Here is a 24,598-nt window from a genome sequence, read left to right as displayed (position 1 = left end):
AGAGAGGGAGACACAGAATCGGAAACAGGCTCCAGGCTCCGAGCCATCAGCCCAGAGCCTGACGCGGGGCTCGAACTCACGGACCGCGAGATCGTGACCTGGCTGAAGTCGGACGCTTAACCGACTGCGCCACCCAGGCGCCCCAACCATCAGTTTTAAAATAGAGAAGTGGTATATGAAAATGATGTTTCAGAAAGATAGGGTAACTTTTTTCGGATAGATTGGAAGGAAGGGCAGAGACCATGATTAAAGAAGACTAATTAGGAAACCATTAGGGCTACTTCCAGGTGTGAGGTAATAGGATGGGAATGGAGAGGAAGGGATAGATATACAAGAGACATATCAAAGGAAAACAAAAGCTTACTAATTATTACTTAGGAAGGATTAAGGAGAAGGAAGAGGCAGAGATAATTCTAAACTTTCAAAGCCAAGTGTTAGTACCATTAGCAGCAGTTAGAAATCAGAAGCAAGTTATATGTGAGGCAGAAGATTATGAGTTTACTTTAGGGCAGTCTAAGTCTGAAATTCCAGAAAGACATTGAACTAAAAACGATGATGTTTAGTACAAGTGCGAAACATGAATGAGGAAGAAGGCTAGAGATTTGGGTCCCGGTGGGGGTTGAGGGTGAGGGTGTTACCATCATCATTGGAACACCAGTTATAGGTTCTGAGAGTCTGAAGAAGTCACAGCAGAGTACCAAGACTGGAGCTTCTGGAAACGTTCATAAGGTGGGAGGAGCACGCACCGAAGATGAAAGAGGAGAAGGGGCAGTCAGTCAGGGAGGATGGTGCACTGGCAGTAGAGGTCCGATGTGGCAGGGAGAGTGGACAGCTCATTGACTGCTGAATCGGTTTAAAAGTTCATTGCAGGCCTGTAAGAGACATTTCGTGGGACATGGTGAGATTCTATCATTTGGGGGAGGCCGGGTGGGAGGGGAGAAGTAGTATGTGTCGTCTCATTTGAAAAGTATTGGCATTGAAAGGAGGGAGGTAAGAAGAAGATGGGAAGAATGAGGGGACAGAAGATCAAACAAGCACTTTAAAAGATATTAATAGAAATAGCAGCTTGTCAATTTTTTCAGTGTTTTACTATGAGCTAGGCACTAAGCTATATGCTTTACATTTATTACCTTGTTTGAGCCATATAACCACACCAGGGAGTAGATAGCATTATAGATAGGGACTTTTGGAGATTGCTGGTGGTAGAGAAAGGTGCAAATTTAGGGGTGCAAGATGACAGCACAAAGCACCTCAAAAACACCTCAAGGAATGAAAGAGGTGTAAAGCTTAGGGGAAGGCTTGACTTAAGAGGAGGCAACATCTAGGAAATTGATGGAAGGAGTGAAAGGCTAGGAAGATAAATGCAGAAAAATAAAGGAAATGGGGGCCTTGGTGAGAGAGGTGAAATTTTGAAGCCATCCTTAAGGAACTTACGGGAATTAAAATATAAAGGAATTTGAAGTCAGATGCTTCGAGTTCTGAGATGCACTCAGAGATACAGTGGTGCCTTGTGATTATAAAGCAGAGTGTGGACATAAATCTGTGACAGATGTGTGGGTGAAATAAAAGTCAAGAGTCTTGGGAACATCGGGACACAACGGGGTATCTCGTTCTCTCTCCCGCGGGTAGCAGAGTTACAAGGGAGTGGATAAGGTGATGGGGTGGAGAAGATGAACTGGGAGCAAGTGAAGCATACATTCAGGAAGGCGGACTAAATCCAGGGCAGCCAACTGTGATGGTTCAGTCTTGGTGTCCTAAGGAGGTTTTCACATTGTTGCTCAGTTAGAGGGAAGGGAACTAACATTTTTTGAATATTTGCTGCTCTGTGCCAGACATGGTATCATACTTCTTATACATGTTGTTAAACCATACAAATCAGGATAGTATTATTGGCTTCCTTTTTGATATAGAGAACTGGGGTCACGTAGCTAGAAAATTGGCAGAATCTGGGTTAAAACCGAGGCCTGTTTGACTCCAAAGTCTGTGTTCTTTCTGTGCAATGCTAACTAGCATATGCTGTGTGGTCAGATTGTACTTCGTACAGTAAAATTGATTGTGAAAATCTGTATACAATATCATGTTTTTAATGCATCTGAAGTTTACTGTAAAGAAACCCAATCTCTTTGCATAGTGAATACTCATCCCCAGTGAGTCTCAAGTTTGGATTTTTATGTAAAAGTTTTAAAAGATTTTTTTTTTTTTTGCACTAACATGCTGTTGTCATCATGTAGCCTATGAATTTTGTGATTAATAATTCATGTCAGTAATGTGTTATTTTCCGTTATTTTAGATTCATTGGTTCTCAATTTTCAACTCTTTCATGATGGTTATCTTCTTGGTGGGCTTAGTTTCAATGATTTTAATGAGAACTCTAAGAAAAGATTATGCCAGGTACAGTAAAGAAGAAGAAATGGATGATATGGTGAGCAAATGTTTTACATTTATTTATAAAAACGATTTAACTCTTATTTTGAATGTTGGCATGTAAGTCACATGAGTGTCAGAATTCAGAATTTTCAGGTTTTAGAAAGGTGTAAAAGTTCCTGAGCGATCTCTAATCAAATATATTGTTTTTACATATTCTGATTATGTGCCCCATAATCAAATATATTAATTTTTTTTCCAGAAAAACATTGAATGTTCACCTTAAGTGAGATAAGTATACAGTACAAATAACCTCTTCACTGTTTTTGCCACCAAATAAGAATGGTGGCACCTGGTGGCACCAGGTTTTGCCACCAAATAAGAATGTGTCCAACTCTGAAGCAGACTTCCAGTTTTCAGAGCTTTTGATTTCAGAATTGTAGCTATGAAGTTGTAGACCTGTATTGACATCTCTCCAATACTGTTAAATACTGCATTAAATTCAGGGAGTGGGTGAAAGGATTCGTTTACATTTGGTTTAGTAGGTTCAGAGGGCAGGTTCACTTTCTAAATTCTTTTACTATATTATATACAATGTTGTAAATGAGCAAAAGTGTGTTCTGTAAAATATTAATGGCTGTGCTATGTAGATACATTCCATCATTAAATAAGTTTGGAAAAGAGTTAAACAGGTTAAAACTGAATTAATATGTTAATGTGTATTATGTATTTGGTGCTTTTTAGATATGTCTGACCAGGATCACCCCCAGGCAAAAAGCCAGATTATCTTAAGGGACTGATATTTAAGAAATAATGTTTTAGATACTTCTTTACTCAGGTTGAAAAGGAAAAATTGAATCCTTTTTCAAAAGTGCTGTAGGCAGTTAACTAATATTTAACAGATAATATTTAACTGATATTTCCTCATATATTTTCTTAGATTCCAGGCTATAAAAGACATTTCTGCATTGTTAGGGCATCTAAGTACTGGTTTCAATCTTTGTTTTCTGTTTGATTCTCCACCTGGCCCCTCATTATGTATGAGCCACAGGCATGATATAAATGACAAGAATAAGAATGTTCAGAGAGCCGGTGTGCTCTTCTCCCATTTTGACCATTTGTGTTTGCTCCTAGACCTTTTCTTTTCCATTTTTTTATATTCTCTGAACACAACTGGGAGCCACCCTCCTGAACCTCAGTAAATGCCATAATATTTTAACATTATAAGTTATTAAGGCAGTGATTATTTTATTTTTTAAAGTTTATTTATTTTGAAAGAGAGAGAGGGAGAGCTCAAGTAGGGGAGGGGCAGAGAGAGAGGGAGAGACAGAATCCCAAGCAGGCTCTGTGCTAGATCTCTTGAACCATGAGATCATGACCTGAGCTGAAATCAAGAGTCAGATGCTTAACTGACTGAGTCACCAGGAGCCCTTGCAGTGATTATGTTAAATTTGAAATGTCTTTTCTCGGTATTTTGAATCCCTTTAAATAGCTGTAAGTTTGGAAGGAGGGAACTTAAAACTGGAATTGTAATTTTTCACCTACTTTGTGTATTTTAATTTTATTCCATATGCTTTTCTTTTCTCTCTCCATATGTGTGTGTATATAGGATAGAGACCTAGGAGATGAGTATGGATGGAAGCAGGTGCATGGAGACGTATTTAGGCCATCAAGTCACCCACTGATCTTTTCTTCTCTCATTGGTTCTGGATGTCAGATATTTGCCGTGTCTCTTATTGTTATTATTGTTGCAATGATAGAAGATTTATATACAGAGTAAGTACATGTGTTTAATTTTATTTTTTTGTTCTTGAATAGTGTTAATCATTGGACCATTTTAAGTCAATTATAATTAAATATTTGCTTATTTCCGTTATCTTAGAATTTAATATAGCATAAATGTTCTTACTGCAGATAAATAATGAATAATAATGTTCAGCTATAAGTATGTTTTTCTGTGACATGCTAAAACATACTAACCTTACTGAACATTTTCATTGGTTATAAACGTTGTGTTCCATTTAGAAGTATGAACAGAGTTACTTATAAGCCAGTGGTGTTTGGCAAAATGAATAGGCATTTTTTTTGAAAGCCAAAGATCCAATTAGATCTTTGTAAAAGGCACAAGAATTTTACAGTTTCTGAATTAGTACTTCGTATTTACCTTCCAAATTGGGACACTGTCTACAGAACAGAAGAAAAATAATAAATAATCTTTAATAAATATTTAATGTTTATTCAATTTATTAATTTTAATATATAACTATTAAATAATAAATAATAGTAAAAAGAGCAGTGGAAAAGGCACATGAGGTTAGAAAAATAATTGCGTATCTATCTTACCTGTACATGGTTTTTGGTACATTTTTTTCTTTGAGGACAAAATTGGTTGCAGGAAATTCTTGATTTGATGCTTTAGATTCTGTGTCCCCCTCTCTCTCTGCCCCTCCCCTGCTCACACTCTGTCTCTGTGTCTCTCAAAAATAAATAAATATTGAAAAAAAAATTAAAAAAAAGAAATTCTTGATTTGAGGTCTTTGGATTATTAGAAAATTAACACAGATCTCACATCCCTATTGAGTGGTCCTATAACCTGTGCTCAGAAAGCCACGAGTGAAGCAGACACACTTTGAGCCTGGGTCGTAGGGATTATAAATTTAGGCATTTCAGACGTTGTTCCATGAAGTTCTCTATCAGAATGACACTTGTTTCCAGTTAGATCTTTTATCTCTATTTCAGTTCATAATGCATTCTTTCTTTTTTTTTTTTTTTTAATTTTTTTAATGTTTATTTCTGAGACAGAGACAGACAGAGCATGAGTGGGGCAGGGGCAGAGAGAGAGGGACACACAGAATCAGAAGCAGGCTCCAGGCTCTCAGCTGTCAGCACAGAGCCCGGTGCGGGGCTCAAACTCACAAACCGTGAGATCGTGACCTGAGCAGAAGTCAGTCACTCAACCGACTGAGCCACCCAGGCGCCCCACATAATGCATTCTTTCTTATATATGCCTGGCATTTGGTGGACAAGCAATAAATTGTTGCTGAAAGAATGGCTCTTTAGTTTTATGTTAAATATTTAATAATACTAAATTACTGTTTCTTCCTCTAGACCTTAAGCTCCTTGAGAGCAAGGACTGGATCTTCATTCATTTATCTTTGAATTCTCAAAGTACCTACTTAAATGTGTGGAAGGTACTCAATGCGTGTTAAACTCAAGTGAATATATTGATCAACAAGGTGGTTTCTCTGTAGTTTCTGTTATATTTCTTTAATATATAACCTTTGCAATTTGTTTACCATATAAGCTTTAAAATAATTGTTCAAAACCTAAACTTAAGTGTTCTGACTTGTAGTTCATATTTTAGGATATAATGTATTTCAGATGAACTAAACCCCAAATACAAGAAAAGCATTTCAAAAATGCCAAGAAGGCATGCTTTATATCAAATACTGGGTTAAATTCATCCCTACTGACTGAATTGACACTGCACAGTCAGTCTCAAGTGGGTAACCTCTCCTAGAATTCAAGTTTTTGCGTTGTTCCTTCTCAGATGTCAGGGTTACAATTTTGGCAATTCATTTTACTGCAGAAACTCTTTGTTTATAGACCTTCAACTTTAGAAATAAGAAACTTTCTTAGCAGGCACGTCATGCATTGTTCTTCATTATTAATGTTTTTCCTGTATTGTGCTAATTTGAAGTGAACATACTTAATTATATGATTCGTATTTTTTTTTATAGAATTCGTATTAAAGTGGTATTATTTTGATATCGAAGTAACTAACATTGGTGTCCCATTAGGTGCTTGATACTTTAGGTGCTTCTTTAACTTTTCACATCCATCCTTTGAAGGGGTATTCTGTATTCGACAGATTAGAAAAGTAAAGTTCAGAGAGGTTAAGTAACATGGCTGAGATCATAACGATTGTTAGGGATGTTTGTAAGCTGGGATTTGAACCTACATATGGATAAGGATATGTCTTTTGCCACAACTTGTCTCTTAATTTGCTGTGCTATGGAAATGAAAATAGAGATTATAATAAGCATAAAGTGGTGAGAAAATGAAAAACCTTGCACATGAAATTTGTAAGAAGCACTTCAGAGTAGGAATGATTCTAAAAGATGAAAGGCAGATAATGTAACGTGTGAAAATTATTTTGTGTTGGTGATGACCACAGCAATCAGAGAAGAAAAACTATTTAGGTAGATAGAGGATCAGTATCAATGTGGATGCCTATGAGTGTGATATAACTCCTGAGAAGGCATAGTGTTTGAGGACCTGTGGAAAAGTCTGGAAAAATACAGCTGCTCTATAACTTTGGGTGGAGAGTGGTGAGTTGACAAGTGTAAGTCAGCTCCTTAGATGTTTCCCCCCTCCAGTCTTGGAGAGATGAACAAAGAGGACAATTCTCTACCTCAGCATATTTTACAGTGTAGATGAAAACGGTGTATTTTGGGTGGAGAATGCCCCTAGAATATTTATGAATGAAGAGATGAAGGGTCTGTCTGATTTTTAAAACCATGACTGATACTTACACTTCACTTAGTGCAGTGTCTCTGGGGATTGCAAGCTTAAATCCCTGGTAGGCATTTTGGACCCTCCGTCACATGAGCAATCCTTTTGAACCCTCTTTGCTAACATTAAGAACTTCTGACTGGTAATAGACTGGTCTTAGACCAAAGCAGCCTTTTGGTTTTCAGTATTGCTAGGCCTTTGTCAACCTTCACATACCTAGTTACAAACAGAGAATGGGCCAGATTTTTTAATGATAATCTGAAAGGAAAAAGTTAGTACTTAGAGTGTTTGAGTTGTTGAAAAAACAAATTTTGATTTTAAAAACTTTGAGACCCACGATTGTTTACTTTTTTTTTTTTTTAAAGTAAGCTCTACACCCAACATGGGTCTTGAACTCATAACCTTGAGATCCAGAGTCGTGAGCCAGCCAAGTGCCCGGAGACCTATGATCTTTTTTAAAGAAAACAATATTTTTAATGTTTTTAAAAATTTATTTACTTTTGAGAGACAGCACAAGCAGGGGAGGAACAGAGAGAGAGGGAGACACAGAATTGGAAGCAGGCTTCAGGCTCTGAGCTGTCAGCGCATAGCCCGACGTGGGGATCAAACCCACAGACCGAGAGATCATGACCTGAGCTGAAGTCAGATGCTTAACTGACTGAGCCACCCAGGCACCCTGACCCACAGTCTTTTAAACATGGGAATGACATATTCTTATATTACTACCACATTTGTATCTAGCTATGTATTGATGGAAATTGAATACTGTAATGTTTTAACTACTATGCATCCACTTTGAGAAATTCAGCATTGGTGTTTGGGCAGAGGAGCACTACATACTTCAAGACTTTATGATCTTTTTGTATTCTATATAGGTGGACAGTGAAATATAATAATTACTACCGAGAAGGTGGTTAGTTTATGAAAATTGTACATCATCCCAGTACACACATTCGTGTGGTATTCTTGTAAATTCTCTTTAAAAGAATATTCTTTAGCTCAAATTGACAAGGTTATATGCTCTATCTACAGACTTTATTTTACCTTCCTAGTTATGCTAAGTTTCAGAAAGAGTCTTTATTGTTAGTAGTTTAAGTACATTCTTTTTGAAGTTAATTTATTTTGAGAGAGAGGAAGTGAGTGTGTGTACATGCACATGTGTGAGTAGGGGAGAAGCAGAGAGATCCCAAGCAAGCTCCGTGCTATAACTGCAGCCCAGTGCGGGCTCGATCTTATGAACCCGCGAGATCATGACCCGAGGTGAAGTCAAGAGTCAGACCCTTAACCTCCTGAGCCACCCAGGAGGTGCCCTAAGCACATTTCTATATTATGACAAATGATACTGTCATTTATCATTTTAATATTTCTCTTTGCAATTAGGCATTTAAAATATTTTGTTCAGCTTTATTCAACAGGAGGGTTGATCTGAATTTCCTAGATACCATTAGTGGAAGAAGAGATTAGAAATTGTTGATCTGAGTTAATGTTGATTGTGGACCTATGGATTTAAAAAAAAAATTTTTTTAATGTTTATTTATTTTTGAAGGAGAGAGAGAGAGGCAGAGTGTGAGCAGGGGAGGGGTAGAGAGAGGGGAGACGCAGAATCCGAAGCAGGCTCCAGGCTCCAAGCTTTCAGCACAGAGCCTGATGTGGGGCTCGATCTTATGAGCTGTGAGATCATGACCTGAGCCGAAGTCAGATGCTCAACTGACTGAGCCACCAGGCGCCCCTGGACCTATGGATTTTTAAAAAAATTTTTAATAGTATAAGGAAAACTAAATAAGAAAAGTCTCAGTGTTATACCATTTAAAGTAGTAACACTAATATAGGTTACATTACTTCCATTTTATTTGCCAGTGGGCAAAAATCTTAAGCAATTAAATCAATTTATAAAGAGGAATATTCTAATTATTTTTCTTAACAGATGAATATCCTTATCCATATGATGTGATTGGTTCACAGGGTTGCAAAACAATTTTAGTGCCAGCTTCTAACATTTTTGCCAAGGAAATGTGAAATATTTGTTTAGAATATATTATGAAATTTAACTGCAGATGAAAAAAATTAGTATTAGCCTGTCCAGTTTTAACTAGAAATTCATTCACTCAGCAACCTTCTGAGATCCTTTATAGTCCAGGATGATATTTTTGTGTTCCTGTTAAATTTATCTTTGAAATTACACTGACCTTAATGTGATAGGCTTTATGATATTTTCTTTAAATTGTTGGTTTTAACTTACCATATATGTTGTTTCGCCTTTTCAGGAGGGGATCAATGCTCAGTACAGCCATATTTGTCTATGCTGCTACATCTCCAGTGAATGGTTATTTTGGAGGAAGTTTATATGCCAGACAAGGAGGTAACTTATAAGTGATCTCTTCGTATTTTTAATTATAGATGCCAATATTCTACTGTGGGGTATTTGGAATTTAAAATGGATAGTACAGCCATTGTAAAATACTTTGTGTTCCCATTTCACATAATGTCTACCAAACCAGCTATGGGATCTACTTTGCTTTTATGGAATCCTTGCATTTTATTTCTGAAAATTAGGAATAATTAATAGATTATGTCCATTGTTCACTGTGAAGTTAGCTAGCCCTGAGGAACATGTAGGAGAGAGTATATTTAAGTTATTGATATTACTTTGCTTTGAGGTGCCTTACTCCCTAAATGTCCTCCGTGGGAGGCCTCCACATAGAGTATATAGTGTTACATCTGAATATAAAGGCATGTTTTTTGGCTTTTGGATAAAGTATTGGACTGGAAGGAGAATAGGAGAGAGCTGTTTATTTCTATTGACTCTGAAATATTTATCAAAGGACCCTGCATTAAGATTTTTGTTATTCTTTGTCAAAATCTTTTGCTAAGATTAGCACTTCATCTTAAATACTCCCTCGCTTCTCTACTTTTGTGACCTGGAAATGATGGGAGATACAGGGATGATTCAAAGGTACTGCTCCATGGTGTTTCTTTCTGTGGTAGCATTCAAGGGTTTTCACATTTTTTTGTTTTCCCTGTAATTGGGGCCAGAAAAGTACTGAAAGTAGATTTGCGTATTTCAGTTTATGACTGAGGGTTGTTGAAAGACCTTAAAATTATATTCCTAAGGATAGAGACTTTCTCATGTGATTTTCCCAGCTCATCATAAACAATGTCAGCATTAAGGGATCCTGCTTTTTAGTCGACTAGTCTTATAGATAGATTATTGGCATTCTGAGCATGTATAGGATCATTTAAAATTCCTCCAGTATATCCTGGTTTACCATGACTCTTTTTATTGGTCCTACTAGATTTAATGTGACTTGTACCTTCAGTGTAAATAATTCTTTGGATTGCCTGAGGGAGTATCATAGATTGCTAATTATTTTTGTTAACTGTTCAATGTCTTATATACCTTTAGCTACAGGAAACAAGTCTTATCATAACAGGATTACCATCCTAAGGAAATCAGGATGCCTGAGTCAACTTCAGCTTTGAATTTGATGTGAAAACTAGTTAGGCTAAGAAATTTACATTTTATGACCTCCAGAAAAGTCTCCACAGCAGAAACATTATTTAAAACAGGAAATTTATTCACTCTTGGACAGAAATTTGCTTTTAGTTTGATTGCAAGTTAAGAACACCTAGCTACACTTTTCTTTATTACACTTAACTCTTGAAAGCAGAGTTCAGACTCAAACCTAGGAGTATCAGATGTTACCGTGTATAATCTAAAGGTTATTTTCTGATTGACAGTGCCTTGAGGAGGACTGATCGTGTACTGATAATTTTGTCTGAGCGATCCCTAAAAGCCAGGTTAATGTAAGAAGTCAACCCAGAGAGTTGAGAATTTTTCAGACTTACTTCATTGCACTACAGCGAAGGTCTGCATATTGGCCTCAGTGTGCTGGATAATCCTCCAGACCCAGTTTGAAACTAGGGGTAGCCTGGAACTTGACCAGAATCTCCAAGGTTGCAGGGGACAAGCAGGAAGCACAGTGTAGATGCCTGGGCTACTGATTGTACCCAGTGGAATGTGTGTGGGATTTTTTGTGACTGTTGGAGGGAAAGGGAATAAGAGAATTAAATATGGAATTTATTAATACATTCTGAATCTGAGCAGGTAATGGAAAGTGTAGGAAAAGATAGTGCTGAGAAAGAGAATTAAATAGGAAAAATAATACTTTAATTAATGGCCACCCTTTTTGTGTTGTTTTTGTGTTAAAATGCTGAATGTTGAGTCTGTGTGTGGAAAGGAGGGGCCCTTGAAACTTAACCTGAGAAAGAAATAATATAGAGTATATAGAGGTGATACTTCAAAATCAAGGAGTTTTTCTGGAAGAATGTTAAGATTTGGGATAGTAATTCTATGGGATGGATGTTTGAAAGAGCTTCACATAGAAGAAAACAGAAGTTAGGGTATTGCTTATTTTGCTTATAGCACTTTACTTTTTTTTTTTTTTTAAGTTTTTATTTATTTTGAGAAAGCGCGCACGTGCGTGCGAGAGAGAGAGAGAGAGAGAGAGAGAGAGCACACGTGCGCACTTGAGTGGGGGACAGGCAGAGAGACATCTGTTTGGGTCCCGATTGCTTTTGGTTGTGGAGTTGAATTGTAATATCAATCCAGTATGAAATCTTTGTGTTTTGTTCCTAAGCAGTATGCAGGTGCTTTCTTGGCAGTGCGCCTGCTCGTATACTCTGCTGTATTAGAAAGATCGCTCCTTGTTCTCCTGATCAATATGCACACGATTTAAAATTTTTGATTACATAGTTTAAACATTCCTTTCTTTGACTGTTTAAATAACAGTTGTTCACTGTATAGAATTTTGGCAGTACAAAGAGGTACAAAGAAATAGTGAAACTTAAAGTCTGTAGTTCTAATTGCTGAGAGAGAGAGCTCATGAAACACTCTTTTGTTTTTCCCTTTTGAAACAAATTTAAATATATATTTATAATCATAATTACAGCTAAAAGTAAATTTGGGGTAAGTTCAACTTAACTAGGGGTAATTTAATTTGGGGTAACTTAAACTAAGGATTTAAAAAAAAATTTTTTTTAAGCAGTGTAATCCTCTTTTCAAATGAAAGCTTACATGAACTCCATTGTGTAAATTTGTTGAAAATGGACTTGTTCTGGTTAAAACAGGGTTTGGGGCTCTTCTTTCATCAGTGACTTCATGGGCACCTCCAAGAAGCTCCCGAATTCCTAGTTGGAAAACGCCTATATAGGCCGACTTGTAGCCCAGAAAGATTGAGTGGCTTACCAAAATTCACAGCAGTTCAGTGGCAGTATCACGACAGAAAATTAGGACATTTGACTATATAGTCCATTGCTCTTTTCTGGTGCATCCACTTCAAAAGCTGTTTGCATTAGACATGCTTGAATAGCTGTTGTCCTGAAACAATCATTAGAGTGTCAGATTTTAAGATGTTTACATGAGAATTTTAAATAAATGTTTTGGCACTAAAGAAACAATAATTTGGTGCCTTATGAACATTAATATATGCCCCTCACCTCCGATTTTCATTATTTCCTTTCTCTTTCAGGAAGGAGATGGATAAAGCAGATGTTTATTGGGGCATTTCTTATCCCAGCTATGGTGTGTGGCACTGCCTTCTTCATCAATTTTATAGCCATTTATTACCATGCTTCAAGAGCCATTCCTTTTGGAACAATGGTAAGTTGCTTGAATCTTGCTTTTAAACTGGAAAAGTATAAGCATTCTAATATGAGGCCTGCTATCTCTCTGAAGTACCTCTTCGTAAGAAGAATTTTGGCATTTGCAGCCAGTCCCTGACCAGTCACAGAAAGTTAGGTGAAGAAAACTTTTTCTTGATTCTGTGAACCAGTGAAGTGAAAGTCCGACTTCTAAGTGTGATGAGAGAATACTATACTTTTTATCAGAGATGGGAGAAACTAGAGAATATATTATAGAGGAAGAATAATGACATACGAAAAAATGAGGGTGTTTTAAGGTGATAGTGGGTGCGTTGGTAGTGGTAGGAAGTGAAGCTTCTCCATAATACGTTTTCTTTTTTCAGTATACACTGAAAACATTTATACTGATACGTTGCTACAGACATTAAAACCCTATCTCATATCTTACCTGTAATCACAGACTTTGAAATATTTTGGATCTTTTAACTACATTAAAACTAAAACACAGATATATACCAGTGCTTTACAAAGGTAACCCACAGCCTCCAAATTGTTCTTGTTGTTACCTTTTTTTTAAAATGTTTATTTATTTTTGAGAGAGACAGAGTACAAGCAGGGAAGGGACAGAGAAAGAGGGAGACACAGAATCTGAACCAGGCTGCAGTTTCTGAGCTGTCAGCACAGAGCCCGATGCAGGCCTCGAACCCACGAACTGTGAGATCGTGACCTGAGCTGAAGTCAGACGCTTAACCGACTGAGCCACCCAGGCGCCCCTTGTTGTTACCTTTTTGGAGCAGACTTCAATGTTTTGTTTTATTTTGTTTTTAAAGATATACATATATATATATATGTATTTAATGTTTATTTATTTTTGAGAGAGACAAAATGAGAGTAGGTTAGGGGCAGAGAGAGAGGGAGACACAGAATTGGAAGCAGGCTCCAGGCTCTGAGCTGTCAGCACAGAGCCTGACGTGGGGCTCGAACTCATGAGCTGTGAGATTATGACCTTAGCTGAAGTCGGACACTCAACCAACTGAGCCACCCAGGTGCCCCGACTTATTTTTAATGTACGCTTGTGCAGACATGTGCACACTCTTATGCACATGTATGCAAGGTGCACCATAGTTACTGCTTTTCAGAGAGGCTGTGTAACGTGGTCAAGGTCATACAAATATTGGCAGAACTGTAACTGGACCCATATCTCTTTCTGAATTTTGATCTTTGGTTTTCTGTCAAATGGTTTCATAAAAATTCCAGGTGATTTTGGTTGTTTTATAATCTGGGTTTCTCAAAGATCCTGCATTATACATTTTTACTAAATGTTTGATACTTTTTAGTTGGAAATATTTTTGAAAATTGCTTCAAAATTGGCATTCTTGTTTTTGTTTTTTTTGCAATCCAAAGTGAGTGATAATAGTTGGGAAAGGGTAACATAATTAATTACGTTCAGAACTAGAAAAGAATTTGCTTCATAATAGTTACAGGCCATTAGAAAGTATCTATAGGGCTTCAACTATCTCTTAAAGATCATCTGCTGAACTAATTATTTTCATAGTGCTTTAAAAGTTAAAATTCAGATTCTGCTATAATTTTCCTCAAAGTTTTGAATTGATGTGGTGAAAATTATATTTTAAAGTTGCTTTGCTTCACTAAAATTTTAAATTTTACCGCTTGTAAAGAGGGTTTTAAATTTTCAGTGTAATTTGCCTTTAGATAATTTAATGATTAGTAGTTATTAGAATACAGTTTCAGCCTCTGTACTGAGCCGAAGCAGGTTGATAAAAGTGGTCTTCGCACTTGCAAGACTGGCTGCTGATGCCGAGCAGGCACCTGAAGTACCTTGTTCTTCATTTATTTCCAAGTTCGGAATGAAGGACATTCATCGCCCTCAAGTTTTAATCAGATGTGTAGTCTAACATTTTTTTTTCTCCTTTAGAAAGTATCAAAATTTGTTTAGAAAATGAAATTTAAGAACTTGAGGTGAATGTTTGACCCAGCTGTCCATTCAGTATTTTAATTAATGAAATTTGTATTTTAGTTATTTGTTGATATTACAAAGGAAGTGGTTATACAGTCTCAAAATCTCCGTGGCTCTCAACCCTAGGTACACATTAGAATCCTTGGGAATTTAAGTAATTTCAGTGCTCATGGCTTCGTCTTAAGCCAGTTTAATCTGTTTTGCTTTAAATCCAGTCACTAGCGTTTACCTGACTCTGGTTCCCAGCATCTGGAGATGGACCTCTCGGCTGAAAGGCTCCCAAGCCATATGTTTCTGAGAAACTGTGTGCTCCTACTTAACTGGACACCCTTGTTTGAAAATCAGTCTTCAGATACTCCTGTATGCTCTTCCCCTGGCCTTAGCTGTTTCTGTCCCCCATTCCTTCGATCTCGTGGACGTTGAGCCCTTTCTCAATGATCTTTCTCTAGTTCTCTGTTTTCTCAAATACTTCATAGCTAAGGATTTAATCCAACTTTGGTGAAAGTGATTTCAGGCTTTTGCCTGCTTTAATAGAAGCACCCACATAATAGGGTTTTGCCAACTTGGGATCTGGAATTTTGTCAGAATACTGCTGTTGTCACCAGGACTAGCCCAAGATTGAAAGTGAGCAGAATTTGTCTTCAGACCCCAACTTCTCTGCTCAGGTGTACCTAATTACACATAAAAGCCATTAAATCCGTGTCAGATTAAACTTTTTGAACAATTGTTAATCTTCCTGGCTTAATAAAGATAAATGTAAGTAGAGGGTAGTAATAATCTGAGCTCATATCATATCTCAAAAATGAAATTCATGATATGTGATCAGAAATTACCGCAGTAAAGAATGGAGACCAAGACGAATGAACAGGTACTATTTTATATCTCTCAAAGGTTATGAGGAAAGTAGAATATCCCTAAGTGTAAAGGAATAATAAAGATCTATATATATAAAAAAACAAAAACAAAACTCTGTTACCTAACCTGAACTTTTGACAAACGCTAAGGCAAATTGGGATTTTGTAAAAATACTTTCCTAGTGTGACCACAGGCTTATTACATGGGATCAGGTGATGTAACAGAGTAGAAGAAAAAATGGCTCTAATCTAACCCATTCTTTTTCTTTTTCTTTTTCATTAAATAAAATAACCTTTAAACAAGAAAAGATAAGAGGAAAATAATCCCTGATAAGGGGGAAATGAAGCCTAAGAAAGGGAAGGGGATTCCTGGTACAGGACTCCACAGCTACCTTAGCTGTAAGTTTGCTGCTTATGTAAGTGACCTTTTAGACATACTGAGAGATCATGCTGATAAGCGATGTCTGAATAACTGTGTAAGAGAACAGAAGCATTGTAAAACTGGACATTGGCAAATTTACTTTTCCAGAAGGGAAAGGAAGAAAGTGGATTCTACCTTACAAAATGTGGTGAATTTGATGAAACACAAGATATTAGAATGTTACTAAAATTTGTCTTTTAAATCCTGGAAATAATGAACATTGGGAGCTATTATGGATTTATGAAGACAAAAATACTAGAACAACTTCATTTCCCCTTTTTGGTAGGTTTTAGTAGATAAGAACAAAAGATTGGAAGGTATTGATCTTGTTGGACAAGATAGAGAAATATAGGTGGAATAGTACAATCAGGTAGATGTGTAAATAGTTATAGAATTAAAGAAATAGAATGATATCACTAATAAGATGTCACATATGTCTTTCAGTAGAGTAGACTTTGACCAATTCAGATGATTGTTAATGATGTGTATAAAGGCGTAATGAATTGAAGATTAAGTTGAAAAAGGACATGAGATCAAGGAGAAAACTAGGAATGTGGAATGATGAAGACAACATCTAAAACCGGTCTCACCTGACTGAAATGATGTGCCAAATTTGACCAGACGAATTCTAATAAAGAGAGATACATGTGTGTTGCATTTTGTAGTTTGCCAAAAGCTCTTTCTTACCTTATCTGGTTTCAGAAGGACCCAAAGAGATAGGCAGAGCTAGTGACATGTGCTATCCCTGTCATACAGAGCAGAAGCCCAGGACTCTTGCAGAGTAACTGACTCAAATCACATTTTGTTTGTTGTGCTGTGGTGATGATTTGTTTTTGTTTGTCTATTTTCTTTCCTTCTTTTCTGCCAAAAGGAATTTTAGCTTTATGCTGAGACTTGTGAATGTAGAATATGTTATGCCTTTGTGTGTGTGTGTGTGTGTGTGTGTGTGTGTGTGTGTGTGTGTGTGTGTTTGTGTGTGTTTACAGCTGTGTAGAGATATAATTAATACATGATAAATTGTATGTATTTAAAGTATACAGTTTGTTGAGTTTTGATATGTGTATGCATTTAGGAAACGATCACCACAGTCAAAAAAAGAAGGTATTTATGAAGTCCAGAAGTTTCTCTGTGTACCTTTGTAATTCACCCCTTTTTTCCTCCTTCTTCTTCCCTCCTCAGGTAACCATGGATCTGCTCTCTGTCATCATAGATTAGTTTGCATTACCCAGAATTTTATCTAAATACAGTCACATAATATGTTCTTTTTTTGTCCTTTTTCACTCAGAAAATTATTTTGAGATTCATTGATGTTGCATGTATTAAAGTTTATTGCTTTATATTGCCCAGTAGTATTCCATGGATATACCACAATTGTTTACCCATTTATCCAGTAATGCATTCTTGGGATTGTTGATCCCAATTATTAATGCATTATTTCCAGTTTTTGGCTATTATAAATCAAACTGTTATGAGTATTCATATACAAGCCTTTGTGTTGGATATATTTTCAGTCGTCTTGGACAAATAACTACAGTGGAATGACTGAGTCATACAATATAGTTTAATAAGAAACTTCTAAACTGTAACAATGTGTGTTGACTATACTCAAAAAAAAAAAAAAAAGAAGAGACCACTAAACTTTTCTACAACAATTTTGTCATTTTACATTCCCACCAGTATTGTATAGGATGAGTTGCAGTCACTCCACATCATCTCTGGCACTTGATGTGTCTTTTTAATTTTAGTCATTCTAGGAGATACATAGTGGTGTCTCACTGTGGTTTTAGTTTGCACTTCCTTAATAACTAATCACATTCAAGCTCTTTTGTGTATTTATTTGCCATCCCTATCTTTTTTTTTTTTTAATGAATCTTTGGCCTGTTTTTTTATAGGTTATTTGTCTAGTTGAGTGGAAGAGTTCTTTGCATATTGTACGTACCTGACCTTTGTCTTAGTTTGGAAATCTAGTCTCCCCCTTTGTGGCTTGTCTTTTTGTTCTTTTAAGAATATCTTTTGATGGGGCTCCTAGGTAGCTCAGTCGGTTGAGCGTCTGGCTCTTGATTTCTGTTCTAGTCACGATCCCAAGATCATGGGATCAAGCCCTGTGTCGGGCTGTGTGCTGAGCGTGGAGCCTGCTTAAGGTTCTCTCTCTCTCCCTCTGCCCCTCTCCCCTGCTGGAGCTCTCTATCCCCCAGGGAAAAAAAAACCAAAAAAGTATCTTTTAAAGAGCAAACACAATTAAGTGTAATTTATTGATTTTTTTTTTCTTTATATGTGCTTTTCTGTCCTTTTGCCAAACCAAAGATCAGTTAGCCTTTCTCGTGTTTTCTTCTAGAAATTTTATAATTCTAGCTCTTAAATATGATCCATTTAAGGTCAGTGATCATTTTTGGTAATTTTGTATCTTGCATGAGTAAAGAAAGGGTCAAGGGTTTTGTTTTGCTTTGCTTATGACTAGTGTTCCAACATTTCTTGAAAAGAAAACATGCTTTCTCTACTGAATTGCCTTAGCACTTTTGTTGATCATCAACTGACCATATAAAGGTGGATCCATTTCTGAACTTTTTGTTTTCTTCCATTGATTAATTTGTCATGTTTTTATGCCAGTGTGACATTATCTTGATTACTGCAATTTTTATAATTTTTGAAATCACTTCTTTTTCAGTGTTGTTTTGGCGTTTTTAGGTTCTTTGCATTTCCATCTAAAGTTTAGAATGACCTTGTCAGTTTATACAAAAAACCCTGAGATTTTGATTGGGATTGTATTGAATCTATAGATCAATTTGGGAAGAATTGACATCTTAACAATATTGAATCTTTTAATTATTGAACACAGTATATCTTATATCTCTTAACCTAGTTTAATTTTTATGTGCAACATTTTGTAAATTTTGTTGTTTAAATTTTGTACATCTTTTATTGAATTTACCCTTAAGTATTTCATATCTTTCATGCTATTTGTAAATGGTATTTTTAAAATATCAGAAAAATAATTGATTTTTATATATTGGCTTTGCATCCTGCAACTTTGCTAAAGTTACTTATTCTGATTTCTTTTTTTGTAGATTCCTGAAGATTTTTTACATAATCATGTGGTCTGTGAATAAAGACACTTTTCACTTCTACTTTTCTAATCTATATACCTTTTATTTCTTTTTCTTGCCATGTTGCACTGGCTACAACCCCCCAGTGCAGTGTTGAACAGAAGAAGTGAGAGCTGACTTTTCTTGTCTTGTTCCTCCCCCTAGAGGGAAAGCATCCAGTCTTGTGCCATCAAGTAAAATGTTACCTGTATTTTTTTTGCAGGTGCCCTTCATCAAGTTGATGAAGTTCTCTTCTGCTTAGTTTGCTGAGAGTTTTTTGTTGTAATTATTTTGAATAGAAGTTGGATTTTGCAGTGGCCTTTTCTGTATCTTTTGAGATAATCTATGATTTTTATTTTTTAGTGTGGTAATATGGTGAATTATATTGATTTTTGAGTCTTAAACCAATTTTTCATTCCTTCAACAAACCTCAGTTTGGTATGATGTATTATCTATTGTGTATATTGCTGGATTCCATTTGCTAAGATTTGTCAGTTTTTTTTTTCTTTTTTGCATCTATATTTATGAAAGATATGATCTGTAGTTTTCTTTTTTTCTGGTTTTGCTATCAGGATGATGCTAGATTCATCAAATAAGTTTTTAACTTCAAGTCCAATGTTTCTTCTGTTAGAGTACTGACATAGCTCAAAAAGCAGAATGGGAAGTTATTTATTAGCATGTTGAGAATAATCTCATAAAATAGAAAGGCTTCTTATAGGCTTTTCTGTTTGAGTTAGTGGTACTCTGATTATTAGTTCCTATTATTGAAATGCTTATAGACATAAAGGCGTAAATGAGTAGAAAAAGAGTGATAAAAATTGTCTAGTCTGAGCGTGTGGTGAAGAAATGCATAAACATAATGACTGGTAAGACAATATATTACCTGAGAATCACCTTACCTAAAAGCAATTATTGTCTATCACCGTAAATAAAATTTATATTCTTTAGAATTCCAAAACAACTCCTCTCAGGATGCATTTTCCCTCTCCATTTATTCCATTTACAACACAGATTTCATAAAAGGCCACTTTGGAAGCAGAGCTGGAATAAGTACTAGCCACATTCTTGGTTTGTGACAGATTAGAGGAGCTGACCAGTTGGTACACTTTGGGGTATTAAGTGCTGATAGGCAGTACTTGTTTCTAACTTGGTCTTATTGTAGATCACTCCCTCAACCTTGAGTAAGTCCCCCACCCCCCCAACCCCTGCACTTCCCTACCTGTTTTCGATGTTAGTCCATGCACGGTGGCTAGGAGGCCAGGGGAGGGCCCTGTATCTGTTTGAGCCCCAGAGCTTTCATGGGTGTAATAGACTAATGGGTTTTTTTTTTTTAAGTCTTAACTGCTAAATTTCATTTTAAAATGAAACTATGTGGAAGCCCAATATAGAAAATAGATATCAACATGAATCCTTTAGTATAAATAAATTTTTGCAAATTCAGTATCGTAACATTCTATATTTAATGAGAAGCAGTAAAGTTGTGATGAATACAGATCTAATGTAAAGGAGTATGAGTAAGAGTTCAGTCATATCTTCTTCAGTAACCAGTTTATTTGGCTAAATATCAGTCTTGAGAAAAATCCTGACTTCACGGATGATTTGATTCATGTGACTTTTTTTTTAACAGCTTGCCTTACAGTCTCAGAGTAATTCTTCAGGTAAACTCATCCAGAACTTGAACATAAAGGAGTCGGAAATTGGTTTCACAGTTCAGTCACTAACAGTTCTAACAAACCACTAACGTTTTTTGTCATGTATAAGAAAACAGACAAGCAAAGGGGAAAAATTAAACAGATATCAAACAGTTGATAATGTCTTGATGAGACTGTTTATAGATTCCTTTATTGATTATTGTTGTTTTGCTTTGAATGAGCACACAGACAATATATGCCCTTGTGTTGCTTGCCACTTAATTGCCTGCCACGCATATGTGCTATAGTACATTTGCTTGTACAACTCTAATAATAGCAAATATGTACAGGCCTGAATGGGATCGATGGGAGGGGAGGGAGAACAAAAGACCAGTGTAGCATTACAAACCTTCCTAATCAATAACACATTTACGAGAAATCCAAATATAGACACATCAGGAGAAACTGTTCTCAGGTTTGCATGAAAATGAGTTAATCTGGTTATGATAGCCTCAGTGTATTAATGTTTGACACAGAACTCCTCTGAATCTATTTTTTTTAATCATACTTCAAGATATTTTGCTTTTTATTTTTTTTTTCAAGTTTATTTGTTTTGAGAGAGTGCACGAGCAAGGGAGGAGCAGGGAGAAAGGGAGAGAATCCCAAGCAGGCTCTGTGCTGTGAGTGCAGGAGCCCTACATGGGGCTCAGTCTCATAAACCATGAGCTCATGACCCGAGTCCAAATCAAGAGTTAATTGACTGAGCCACCCAAGCAGCCCTATACTTCAGAATATTTTAAACACTGTTTTCAAAGGATAGTCAAATTAAATGCTTGTGGAATTCCTGAAGCTCTTCAGCAAGACCTGAGGGTTCTGTGCAATAGTTTGAAAACCACTGTCCTAGAGCATGTCATTCCTCAAAGGAATTATTTTCTTCAGCTTCTCTTCAATTCTTATTTGAAATTACACTCCTGGGAAAATAAGAGGAAAATACATAGGTCTCTACTACAGTGTATTAACATTTATGAGTCCTGTATACTTAATGATAGCAAATGAATAATTAAGAAAGCAGTCAACAGCAACAATTGAGACTGAATTCATACCCCCAGGGGCTCCTGGGTGGCTCAGTTGGTTAAGTGTCCGACTCTGGATTTTGGCTCAGGTCACGATCTGGTTCGTTTGTGCTGACAGTACAGAACCTGCTGGGGATCTCCACCTCCTCTCTCTCTGCCTCTCCCCCGCTCATGCTCTCTCTCCCAAAAATAAACAACAAAATTTCATCCTCCCAGATATGTATGAGACAATGTGTAATTTGCAGTGTTTTCTAATATAACCTTATTTTTCATGTTTCACATATTCTTGTTATATGAGCATAAATTCATATTACTAATAGGTCCAAATTGAGATACCAATAATTTGAGTTCCTAAGCCTGATCTTTAAAATAGAATTCCAGGACTTTCGTAACTTTCATACATTTATACAAGTTTTACCTGGAAGGGATGTGATTCTGCCCTTTGATTTATTTAAAACACACACACACACACACACACACACACACACACGTGCGCGCGTGCGTGGGTAGAGTGATGTGGTTTGCACTCATGTTGCTTAAAGATAGACCCCTCGTGTGGTAACTGTGGATTTTCTATCCTCCACCTCTTCATTGTTCGTTTCTTCACAATTTTTATTCATCTTTTCTCTCACTTTTACTTTTTATTAGAAACCTAAAATGTATAATTGGAAGAGATCTTAGACGCAGTTCAGTCTTCCATTTTGTAGGAATTCATATGAAGTGGTTTTAACCAGATGCTGGCTGGAAAAGAGCTTGAGTGAGTCCTTGAGTACCCAGATTTATTTAAAGAAGAAAAGCACAGAAATAATTATTTTCCTGACTGCTTTGGTTCTGGAATCTCCTATAGTCTTCCCTGCAACTTTGGACTTTGAACCACTGATGGGCAGAAAAATGTTCATGCCATTTTAGTAATGACCCATAGATACGTAAATAGAGATCCGCTTCTGTTAAGATCGATCCTAAGGCGGTGTGAAATGGAAACGGTCATGGATGGTGTCTGAGACTGAACCGAAATGGTGGTCTGGCCACCTCCCAGCTGTGTGGGCGTGGGAAGTTACTTAGCCTCTCTAAGTCTCATTTTCTTCATCTGTGACATAGGGAAATAACATGTAAAGCTCCTTGTGTAGATTAGGAGCTCAATAAAATAAGTTGGTTATAGTGACAGTAGGTAAAGGATATGTTAGAAGCATGACAGCTAAAGGTGAAATCAAGAGAGGAAAAAGGGCTGCAGCAGACACCAGATGGGAGGGTGGGGAATGTGAGCAGCTGCAGTAGGCGGGAAACCGTTCAGCTTGTATTTAGTTCAGTTCTACTGTTTCAATGCACATTCTTCACCTCTTTTCGTTTGTATATATCTTAAGCAATTTTAACCTGTATTGAACTTGAACGTTTTATTTTGTGGTCAAATTATGTTTAAATTTTTAGGTGTCCCCTTTATTTTTATAAATGTTCTTCTGAGTAATCACACACGTTTTAATTTAATTTACAGGTGGCTGTTTGTTGCATCTGTTTTTTCGTTATTCTTCCTCTAAATCTTGTTGGTACAATACTTGGCCGAAATCTGTCAGGTCAGCCCAACTTTCCTTGTCGTGTCAATGCTGTGCCTCGTCCCATACCGGAGAAAAAATGGTAAAGAGAATGCTAAATCTTATATCATTGTCTCTCACAATATAGAAATTCTTAAGGCTATTCTATATATATAACTTTTTGAATTGGCATGCATTTATAAGAATGACTGTCTTAAGAATTTGTCTTTTTAACTTTTTCCTTCAACCTATATTGTTCGCAGTAGTAATCAATTATATCCTTATTTCACTTTCTGAATATCGGTGCCATTTACAGATAAATTTAAATGCTTTGATAAGTACACTGGTGCTTAGAGGTGGGTAGGAACTAGAGCTGTAACAGTTTTATTTACTGTAGTATACAGGCCGGAATTGACCTGCTGCCTATTTTTATAAGTACAGTTTTGTCGGAACATACCTATGCCTGTTCATTCGCAGATCTAGGACTGCTTTTACACTGCAGCATCAGAGAGTGAGACCCTGTCACCTGCAAAACCTGAAATATTTACTGTCTGAAACTTCACAGAAGAAGTTTGCCAACCCTTGGCTTACAATTTCATTTTCCTTTCCAGATATTTTGTTCTTCTAAATAATACACACATTTGTAGCCACATACATTGTACCAGTTGAAAGATGAATTAGGATTAGGACCAGTTATAATTTACTGACTTAATGTTCTTTATCTTCACTTCTGGGATAGTATAGAATCTCTCAAATACATTCTGTTTTATGGCTAAAATGGGTTTTTAAGAACTCCCAGAATTCAAGATTAATCTTGACAAAGGATGATGAGTATTTGTTAAACAACTGAAGGGATTCTTTTAACTGCAGTAATGTAAACATAGTTTGCAGTTTATTTGACCAGTCAACTTTGAAATTACGATTCTTAATGGATTTTTAACCTGAGATAATTTGTATTTTTTTTTTCAAATTTTGGACATAAAATGGGATGTCATTAGTATGTTATATTTCTAATTTTTGTAATTCACATTGGAAAAAAACTAAATATTTTGCCTTTTGAAATTAGCAAATTGGATGTTTCAGTGCTGATTTATGCTATTCTGCATTCTTCATTTCCTGATTGTTACTAGCAGACAAAAGTAGAGCAGTCTTGCTGTATGGACACCTGTCACATTCTCCATCGCATAAGAAAGAACTGCACAGTAGACTCTGTCTGTTCACACATTGAAAAGCCTCTGTTCCTAGGTAGTTTGCCTCATTATAGACATAATTTATAGTCAGAGACTTACATACACAATCTTTTGTAGACTTGAAGGTATATAGACATTGAAATGGAGGCCGAATGAAACAGCACCTATAAGGGAGGGTGACCTGTTAGAGTGTTAGGATTGTCCATGTTCTTTTTTTTCCTTAGATCGTGATTATGAGAACTTTCGTGCTTTGTTTTTTAAAGTCCGTTTTCTTTTTCAAATCAAGGTTAGACTCTAGGTCACTAGGACTGGTGAAGGAGAGG

At 36.4% G+C, this 24,598-nt stretch overlaps 1 protein-coding gene across 1 annotated transcript in view; it reads left to right on the top strand.

The window, feature by feature from the left end:
- The window catches only part of TM9SF3 (transmembrane 9 superfamily member 3), a 69,160-nt gene that overhangs the window by 30,127 nt on the left and 14,435 nt on the right, over window positions 1-24,598 (top strand). The window contains exons 6-10 of the mRNA XM_023240793.2: window positions 2,291-2,422; window positions 3,974-4,140; window positions 9,144-9,238; window positions 12,408-12,538; window positions 23,049-23,188. Coding sequence (XP_023096561.2) covers window positions 2,291-2,422; window positions 3,974-4,140; window positions 9,144-9,238; window positions 12,408-12,538; window positions 23,049-23,188 — 665 coding nt within the window. The remainder of the gene's footprint in view (window positions 1-2,290; window positions 2,423-3,973; window positions 4,141-9,143; window positions 9,239-12,407; window positions 12,539-23,048; window positions 23,189-24,598) is intronic.

The sequence above is a fragment of the Felis catus genome, chromosome D2 (assembly GCF_018350175.1).
Source record: "Felis catus isolate Fca126 chromosome D2, F.catus_Fca126_mat1.0, whole genome shotgun sequence".
Lineage (NCBI taxonomy): Eukaryota > Metazoa > Chordata > Mammalia > Carnivora > Felidae > Felis > Felis catus.
The sequence above is the reverse complement of the archived record's forward strand: the minus strand, read 5'-3'. Positions and strand labels throughout refer to the sequence as shown.